This window comes from Physeter macrocephalus, chromosome 13 (genome assembly GCF_002837175.3).
Source record: "Physeter macrocephalus isolate SW-GA chromosome 13, ASM283717v5, whole genome shotgun sequence".
Classification (NCBI taxonomy): Eukaryota; Metazoa; Chordata; class Mammalia; order Artiodactyla; family Physeteridae; genus Physeter; species Physeter macrocephalus.
Genome location: NC_041226.1, coordinates 87,939,197 through 87,948,889, shown reverse-complemented (window position 1 = coordinate 87,948,889; position 9,693 = coordinate 87,939,197). Strand labels below are relative to the sequence as shown.

Here is a 9,693-nt window from a genome sequence, read left to right as displayed (position 1 = left end):
CTCCCTCTCTCTCTCCCTCCCTCCCTCTCTCTCTCCCTCTCTTCCTCTCCCTCGCCCCCCCACACACATACAGCGGCCAGTTAAACACCCTCCCTGGTCCCTTCTTCGACGTTTACCGCTGCCGGCTGTGTGCCAGTCTCTGCTTGCACTGGGATCCAGCAGTGAGCTGGTCCGTGTTCTCCTGTGGTTCATCTTCTAGCGGAGAAAAGCCATTAAACACACACATTCGCAGATCACGGGATGCAGTTGTGTGGCCTGTCTCGCGGCTGCGGAGAGGGCTCTGGGAGTCTCACAGAGGCGGCCCAGAGCCCTTCATGGCCGGCTGGCCGCCCTGCAGCGCTGCCTCTTGTGGCCCAACAGTGGCATCTCTGCTCACAGCGCGCCCCCGCCAGAATGCCCTCCCTCTGTGCCCACATTCCAGGCCCTGCTAGAATGTCACCTCCTCCACAGAGCCTTCGCCCAGCTCCCGAGTCCCTCATATCCCTTCCTCCGCGGCTGGCCCACTGGCTATCTTATTCCTCCCACTAAGTCAGAAGTTTCTTGAAAGTAGGACTCTCACCTTTTCACCTCCACATTCCCTAGTATGGAGCATACGCTTCATGCTTTTCGGATTCATGGAAAACCTGTCACCTGACTTGGGTACGAGTCTGGGGCACAAGAAGCCTTCACCTTTGCTCTCCTTCCAACCCAGCTCCTGCCTGCACTTTTCCTCCTAGAAGAAAGCAAAGCCCCTTTGCTCTCACCTCCCCTGAGCATGGCTTGGCCTCAGCCCCTTTGAGCCAGAAAGGAACACAGCTGGAGTTCACCTTGTTCCCTGGGGCCTCTATGGCCCAGGATGCCGGGAAGCCAACACCGCCGCCCCTCCAGCTCTGGGGGCCAGCCCCACCCTCAGACTTCCCTGGGACCCGCTGGCCCTCGGGGGATGACAGCAGCGCAGCCATCCTTCACAGAGCACAGGTGGGCAGGCGGCACGAACCGTCGCCATGTTCCATCTCCCAGGTCCTGCGTGGGCTTCCCACCCTGCCCCGAAGCCCTTGCCCACATCCTGCCTTTCCCCACCCCACGGCAGCTGACGGCCTTGCCTCGCAATTCCCTGCAGAACTAAATCCAGTACAATCTGCCTAATGGATGCCAAGGGTCTGCCTTCCCTCCGTGAGAAAGGACCCGCAGGCTGGCGCCTTCTCCAAGGCCCGCTTGCATCAATTCTCCCCTCAGGCCAGCATCGCCGCCCTCTCCCCTCTCCCGGGTCGCCCCCAGCATACAGCGGACACGGCAGCCTGCAACCGGCCTGAACATCACCCCTTCCAAAGGCTTCCCTGACCTTGAGCCCCCGCCCACTCTCCCAGTCTCTGCTCCCTTCACAACAAAACTGCTAAAGGGGGAAGAGAGGCGTCGGTAAAGAGCAACTACACCGCCCAGCTCCACACTCCTGCTTCCGGGCGGGGGCCTCGGATGAGGGACCCTCACCAAGCCTCACCGCGGGCGCCAGGCTCACCTGCACCCCCGTGTTCCGTCCCCGCCCCCTCCCGAGCCCCCACCCAACTGGAGCAGCCCTTCGCAAGGACACAGAGACCCAGGGCCCTGCCTCTGCCTGTGGTCACACGTCCAGCGTGTCGCCACTACCTCCAGGGCCCCTCACGGCACTGCCCGCAGGCTGCCCGGCTGGTGTGCCCAGAGTCAGTCCCTCCTCTCCTTCACCTCCCACCGCCCAGTGAGCGGGGAGACTGGGACCCATCACTTGCTGCCCAGTCCCTCATCCACCGCAGCAGCCCGGCTGCCCCGCGGCCAGCTGCCCAGCCCACACCCCCGCTTGGCAGCTAACAGCATCCCCACGCCCGGCGGCAAATGCCCTCCCCACTCAGCCCCACTTCAGGAAGCGGCATCCAGCCACACGTGCCAGGGCCTGGGGCTGTCCTTGGCTACTCCTCTCCCTCTCCCCCTTCCCCCTGTCGGAGACACTGAACACAGCCTAAAGCAGACCACTCCTCACCACCTCCACGCCAACCCTAACCTAGGCCGCCAGCCTCGCAGATGGGGCCGCCACCCCCCACCCCCCCAGGCCCTTCCCACAGACAGCTCCCAGCCTGGACCCCAAACCCCTCAGCAGAGTTCACGAGGGCCCCACCCCCACGCCGCCTCCGAGCCTGGCCTCCCCCGCCCCTCCTCCCGCTGGCTGGGGCCAGGCTCCTCCACCCCAGGCGCCCCCCTGCCCTGGCCTGCAGCTCTCCCCATGGCTCCTCCTCCTCCTCCTCGGCTCGGCGGGGTCTCAGCTCGCATCTTCCCCGGCCCTTGCGGCTCAGGCACTCCCCCTCGCTGACCCTCTCTCATTAACTGCCCTCATCTTCTCCGCAGTAACACGCCACTACCTGACGTTCCGGTACTTGGGGATTTACTGTCACCAACGCTAGAAGGAGAAATACGAAGCCACTGTTTGTGAAATGAATGGATCTCACAATCCGTCATCTAAGCACTATTATGCCCATTTTTCAGATCAGGAAGCTGAGGCTCAGACATGAAGTCAACTATCAGGGTCTCCTAGCTACCAAGCAGTGGGCTTTGGGTTGAACTCACGCCGGCCTGGCTCCTGGCCACCAGGCTCTCTGTGCCCTGGGCAAGGCCTCCCCTCCGAGGCTGGTAGAAAGGCCAAGGACTCTTGTTCTCGGAGGAGGAGGTTCATCTGAAGACAGAAGCCAAGTCTCAGGCACAGCAGCCCCACAGAGACTCCCAACTCCAGCAGGGCAGGGACATGAGGCGTGGAGGAGAGCAGAGGGCACCCCCTTAAAAACTGCAGGGGCAGGGTTCACAGCCAGGCCCAGTCCACTGGCTCCCCAGGCCAGTTCGCGGCTGGGCCAGGGGTTCAGAAAGGCTGCCTTGATCAGGAAACAGCCGCAGCGACTGCGGAGCATTTGCTATGTGCCAGGCCCTGCGCTGAGGACTTCATACCCCTCATTTTCTCCTGGCAATCACCCTGTGAGTATCCCCACTTTATAGATAACGAAGCTGAGGTTCAGAGAGACTCAGGAACTTACCTAAGACCCTGCAGCTGAGAGTGGAGACAACCAGGATTTGAAGCCGGGTCTCCACTTCGAGCCCGCTCAGGCAACCCAGACCCCAGCTGGACCAGCTCAAGCCCCAGATTCCGTGGCCCAAGGGAAGGGGACTTGATGGGAGACAGACTGACAGGTGGAGAAGGAACAATCATGTGGCATGAAAAGACACACCTCACACAGGTGACAGGTGTAAACAGAGGCTTTAATCTGAAGAGCAATGAAGGCGCCAAGGGCTGGGGGGCCCGGGGGGCCCAGGGAAGGAGGGGCCAGGAAGCTGTGGGCTGGACCCTGGGAGGGAGGGAGGGAGGGAGGGACTGAGCCTTTCCTAGGAAAACTATTTCTGTGACTCTTGCAGCTCCTGTCCCAGCCTCTGCCCAGGCCGTAGGCTTAGACCTGAAGGCCAAGGCCCTGAACTGTGCTTCTCCGGTGCTCCCCCTTCCCAAAGGCTGTGTGGACCCAGATAGGGGGAGGGAGCAGTGGAGATGGACCGACCTGGGCTTGGGCAGGGGAGAGTCTGCGAGACCCAGGCCTGGGAGCAGCCCCCCCGCAGAAGAAAATGCTGGAACTGGCCTGCTGCTCCCAGCACCCCCTCACCCCCCAGGTGCGCCTGTCCGGCCCAGCCCCTGCCGGCCCTCAGAGCTCATTCTGGAACTCCAGCAGGCGAGGCCGGGGAGGTGGGAGGACGAAGGGCGTGGGCTGCTGTTTCCGTAGCCCTCCTGTGGCCCGCTCACCCAGCTCCCAGCTAGAGGGGCTTGAGGACTGGCCGGAGCCCACGCCCCTTCCTTCGGAGCTCTGCCAGCCCCTCCCAGCCAGGAGAGCTCTGGAAAGGCAGGCCTCACCCAATCCGCTGGTGAGCAAGCCCTGCCAGCGCCCCCCAGAGGCCACCCTTGAACCAAAAGCCAAAGAGCAGAAAAGCAAGGACGAGGCACTGGACACAGTGCCCACAGGCCCAGGGGGAAGCCGTGAGGAGGAGCTGGGAGGGTCACCGGCCAGAACAGCCAAGGTTTCTGCCTTCCCGACCCCCCCAGGCTGGCCGCCAGCCTCAGCCTGCAGCCCTCAGGACACCCAGACACCCACGCAAACAGGGCTCGGGAAACTGGCCCACGCCGAGGGGAGCACCAGCTCCAACCCCTAGGAAGGCAACCTGGGAAGGGAAAGCAACGGCGACAGCGCAGTACGGTCCCTTCGCCCCAGGGGAAGTCAGGAAACTGGCCACATTTTGGTCACTTCTCCCAACTTGGGTCCTTCAGCCTTATGCCCTGAACCTCCCTCAAGCCCACGCTCACCACCCACCCCAGTAAACAGCCTCTCATCAAACAGAAAGAACAGAGGGAGGGGGTGGGGAGGGGGCCACAGCGGGGGGGCGGGTGGTGGGACTAGCGCGACGCGGCCGGATGGATGGGATGGATGGGCAGCAGGCTCCCGAACTTGAAGTGCTGGATCACCGGGAACTTCTCCAGGCACTGAGAGGAGGGAGCAGAGCAGAGAGGTGAGGGCCGCACTGCACCCCTGCCAAGGCCTGCTCAGCCTCTCGGGCCTCCGAGGGACCCCTGCACGACTCCGGAGGCCCTGCACGACTCCAGAGGCCCGGAGCAGCGCAGTTCCAGCAGGGGTCCACCCAGGGCCCAGGAAGCGGCCAGACCTTTGGGGAAGGGCAGAGCTTCCGAGCCATTCCTGACCACCCCCTCCCATCCAAAGACCCCCCAGTCCACGACAATCAGGTCAGGTCCACCAAATAACAAGAATGAGAGTGAGTGAGAGGGACCGAGGGAGGGGGAGGGAGAGAAGGCAGCCTAAGCCCACAGGGTAAGAGCCAAGAAGAGATGCAGCCAAGTGACCTCACCTGGCCCAGAGGGACAAGTTGGGGACCTGAGGTGAAAGGAACCCTCCAGATCATGAGGGTTCTCCCAGCCCTGGAGAAGAGGTGTGGGGATACTGGGACCCAAGCCTGAGAAGGGTCCAAGGCCCATTTTCCCAATGTTCAGTTCTCTAGACTGAAAAAGGCATCTTGGCACTTCAGAGCGAGACACTAAGAACCAGTTGGCAGCCTCCCCACCCCCAGGGCAATTCCCAGCAGCCCTGTGCAGGGGGTGGCTCAGCAGCGGATGGTACTGCTCCCTGAACCCCGCCCCGCCAGGCCTCAGCCCCAGGGCTCTGGCAGAGGAGAGAGAAGCAGGACCGACCCAGAAGCTGGCCTGGCCCACAGGCAGCCGGACCCCAGGCCCACACCGCACAGGACCGGGAAGGTGAGGGGCCCCCAGCTCCCAGCCCCCTGCACCAGCCCTGCCATGCCTGCCTACCACACAGGCAGCCGCACCTGTGAAGAAGGATCTGCCTCCTCTCAGACCTCTGGCCACAGAAACAGGCAGAATGTGCACCTCCTGGCTGGGGTGGAACAAGACTTATGGCCTCCGAGAGGGCAAGAGTCTCATCCTGTGACTGTGCCCTCCTCCAGAGGAATAAAGGCATGCCAGCGCTGGCCCAGGTTCCCTCACCTCCACAACCAGCCGCAGAAGTGAGGAGGTCTCTGCCCAGGTGTGTGTGTCTGTGTGTGTGTGTGTGTGTGTGTGTGTGTGTGTCTGTGTCGGTGTGTCTGTCTGTGGTGGACATTTAGGTTGCTTCCATTTAGGCAGCCGGACCCCAGGCCCACACCGCACAGGACCGGGAAGGTGAGGGGCCCCCAGCTCCCAGCCCCCTGCACCAGCCCTGCCATGCCTGCCTACCACACAGGCAGCCGCACCTGTGAAGAAGGATCTGCCTCCTCTCAGACCTCTGGCCACAGAAACAGGCAGAATGTGCACCTCCTGGCTGGGGTGGAACAAGACTTATGGCCTCCGAGAGGGCAAGAGTCTCATCCTGTGACTGTGCCCTCCTCCAGAGGAATAAAGGCATGCCAGCGCTGGCCCAGGTTCCCTCACCTCCACAACCAGCCGCAGAAGTGAGGAGGTCTCTGCCCAGGTGTGTGTGTCTGTGTGTGTGTGTGTGTGTGTGTGTGTGTCTGTGTCGGTGTGTCTGTCTGTGGTGTGTGTGTGGTGTGTGTGGTGTGTGTCTGTGTGTGTGGTGTGTGTGTGGTGTGTGTGTCTGTGGTGTGTGTCGGTGTGTGTCGGTGTGTGTCTGTGTGTATCTGTGGTGTGTGTCGGTGTGTGTGTGTGTGTGGTGTGTGTGGTGTGTCGGTGTGTGTCTGTGTGTGTCGGTGTGTCTGTGGTGTGTGTGTGTGTGGTGTGTGTCGGTGTGTGTGTGTGTGGTGTGTGTGGTGTGTGTCTGTGTGTGCGTGCGTGCATGCGTGTGTGGTGTGTCTGCGTGCGTGTGTGTGTCAGAGTGGGGGGTGGGCCACGAGGCCTGAAGGGGGACCAGGAGGTGAGCAGGAAGGGAAATCTACGATGGAAGGATGGAGAACCAAGCTGTGTGTGGGAGCAGAGCTCCAGGCCACAGCCAGGCTCCTGGGCCTGGGGCACAGAAAGTGGGGAGCAGGCAGCTGGGGGTGGGGGGGGAGGGGGGCAGGGGGGAGGGAAGAGCAGCAGATCCAGGCCAGAAGAAAAGGCAGCTGCCATTGTGCTTATGTCATGGAGGAAGTGGTGGGAGTTTGTCAAAGGGGGGTCCCCCCCAGGGTCCTGGAATTCCGGAAAGGGTCAAAGGTCAACCTGCTTCTAGCTTTCAGGCCTGAGAAGCTGCAAAGGCAAGAGGCTTAGGGGGAGGGCGCAGGGGCAGAGGTTCTCTCCACTCCGCCCTCAGGGACCTAGAACAAGCTTCCCCAAGGCCTGGGGCGGGGGGAGCTGGGCTAAAGGCAAAAGGCTGCTTGGGGCAAAGGAAGTCGGGGGCTCCAGGGTCACAGCAGAGGGAGCCTCTGGCCAGGCCTTTCTCCAGTGACCTGTGCCCCGGCGCTCCCCGTGTCCTGGGCAGAGCAACAGCTTCCGCCTGCCCATGTGCAGACCTTCCGGCTGGAGGCCCTCCCAGGTCCCGGCAACTCGGGGGGAGAAGGGGCTCCCCAGGTCCTGACAGGCCCTTCTGAAGGGGGCACCAGCACGGTGACAGCCCTCAGGAAAGACGGGCCCCACCACCCACAGGGGTCCCAGAAAGCATGTGGTTCTTCAGTTCAGAAAGGTTGAACTGACAGGCAGTTTGGAGATGCAGACAGCTGGTCCCAGATTCTGATGCCAGGCCCGGTCAGGCCTCTCTGGCAGCTCAGGGGGCCCGCTCCCCTCCAGCAGCCATCTCTGGCCAGGGGCTCTGGCCTTTGCTAACCCCCATCTGGACTTCCAGAACGGTGAGCCTCAAAGGTCTTCCTCAAGGACCAAGAACTGGTCCGGAAAAGCAAGTCCTTTCCTTGCTCTCCTCCGAGCAAAGAGCATATGACCACGGGACCCACAAAGACCAAAGACTAAGGGCAACCCGCGAGCAACTTCCAAACGAGGGTCGCGTGTCACAGAGACTTGGTGTCTTTAAACTCAAGTCAGTGAGTTCCAGCGCTGCCCTACAAAGCCGGTGGCTGCCGGCGGCCGGCAGGCTGCGCGCACCCAGGGCGGGAGTCCCCGGGTTCAGGCAGGGCGCCGGGTTACCTGCTTGTGTCCCCTCTGTCTGGTCCCGAGCTGCGGGCAGTTTTCACCGGCTGACCTCCTTGTGCTCGACACCCAGAGAGATCCTGACAACTGTCACACCATGGACTGTTCTGTTTGTGTGGCCCCATCACCATCTCTAATCTTAATCTGCTCTGCCCTCAACCTGTCAGCCAGAGTTCTCTTGCCTTTGGACAGACAGGGCAGGAGGGCAGGTAGGGAAGGGAGGCAGGGTCTCCTCCGCCCTCAGGGGCCCAGGTCAAGATAAGTTTAGTCACTCAAGTGAGAGACTGCAGAAAGGACGGCATTTAAGATCCCAAGCAGGAAAGACACCCAAGAGTCCCGCCTTTGGGGGGGGGGGTGGCGCGGCCAGCAGGGGGTCCCCCTCAGCACCCACTGTGGGACTGGGGCGGGCAGGGGTGTCAAGGACAACAGAACACGCAGAGGGCAGGACCCCAGCTGCTCTCCAGCAGGAGGGCCAGCATGGAGGGCCGGGCTGCGGCCGGAAGGAGCCTGCACAGCCCCAGCAAAGGCTCCTCTCAGATTAGAGAGGTATGTGGGCTGGAACCTAAACACAGGATGTGAAGTCCAGAGGAAGGGGACCGGAGGCGGAGGGGGCGGAAGGGAGACAGAGGGCCAGGCCTGGTCAGTTCCAGAGCCTTTAACCCCTTCAGGGCCACGCAGAGGGATCCAGGCCCACTGGAAGCACTGGTACTACCAAATGCACCCAAGCCCCTACACTCTGCCCTCCCTGCTCCTCTGCCTCTGTTGATGGGTCCGAGTGAGCTCTGGGTGTCAGGAGGCCACCCGAAAAACCCCCGTCCCCAGGAGAGGGGTGACCAAGGGTCAAGAGAGGCGCCCCTGCAGGGCAACACCTGAGACCACCAGCCTGAGGGTGAAAAGGGGGGACTTTGGGACCCACTACTCCAGGTGAGGGACTTCACACCCAGGCCCTCCCCTGGCCAAGGTCAAGCAGCTCCAGGATTGGTCTGCATAAGATGTGGAAGGAGCCAGAGGAAAGCACGGGGTGGGGAGAAATGTCTCCTCCCTACTTGCCAGAAAAGAAGCCACCTCCTTGGCTGGGAAAAGGGTGCCAAAGTGGACGAGCAGAGAGGGCAGGGGAGGGGCCGCCGCCGCCCAGCAGGGGGAGCCCAGGAAATCCAGACCCCTCCCTGCCTCTCTGATTGGAGAGCAGGGAGGACCACCTCAAGTGGTCATTAAAAATGCCAGCTCCCAGCCTCCCCACAAGCCCTCCCACCTGCCCAGCGATCAGACCCAGCAAAGCTGGAGAGACATCGCTTTGGATGATGCCTCCGAAGGATAAAACCCTTTCCCAAGCCTGTTTTCATTTTCGTGTCCCCACAGGAGACAGGGCTGCGAAGGGCCTCCAGCCATCTGACAAGTGGGAACAGAGACCCCCGAGCAGCGGGGCCTTGGCTCAGTCACAGGGCAGGCTGGGCCTCAGCCCAGTGCTTTCCTAGCTGCCCATCCCACAGACAAGAGATTCTGCAGCCTCAAGCGTCAGAGGGGCTGGCCGGCAGTTCAGAGGTGGATTCAGAGCCAAACAGCGGGGTGGGGGTGAGGGGGCGGCAGCCCAGGACCAAGCGTGCAGGCCAGTCCCCACTCACCTCGGCCTTATACATGCGGATGAGACCCTGGTTCACTTTGGACCAGGAGGGGACGGCACTGATGTTCCACAGCTGGTTGGAGTGCTCTGCAAAGGGGCCTGTCTTCATCTGGAAAAAAAGAGTCCACAAGCTGGAGAGATGGGTCGCCCGGGAGCGCATCCCCTACTCCCCTGCCGCAAGGTTGTGGGAGCATACACGTGTACACACACACGCGCAGGTTGCAGGCCCGTACATATACGTGGACACACACACGTGGACACACACACACACACACACACACACAAGTGCCAGAGACAGGGTCCCTCTTGGCCTGCCACAGGCAGAGCTGGAAGAGCCGAGGGTCGGTCGGTTTGGGGGAGGGCCCAGACCAAACCCAGGCATCTGACTGCCCTCTGCATGGCAGGCAGAAGAAGGAAAAGGGGCAGACGTGAGCCACAGGGTATCTGCAACAGATGCAGGAGG

General features: G+C 62.1%; 1 protein-coding gene across 1 annotated transcript; it reads right to left on the bottom strand.

The window, feature by feature from the left end:
• Positions 1 to 3,589: 3,589 nt before the first annotated feature.
• On the bottom strand, positions 3,590 to 9,412 carry LOC114487494 (serine/threonine-protein phosphatase 2A activator-like). The gene is made up of 2 exons (XM_028497749.2): positions 9,232 to 9,412; positions 3,590 to 4,513 (listed from the first exon to the last, which is right to left on the bottom strand). Exons 1-2 carry the CDS (start codon positions 9,388 to 9,390, stop codon positions 4,427 to 4,429), a joined length of 246 nt encoding a protein of 81 aa, XP_028353550.1. The 5' UTR covers positions 9,391 to 9,412; the 3' UTR covers positions 3,590 to 4,426.
• Between the last annotated feature and the right edge of the window lie 281 nt (positions 9,413 to 9,693).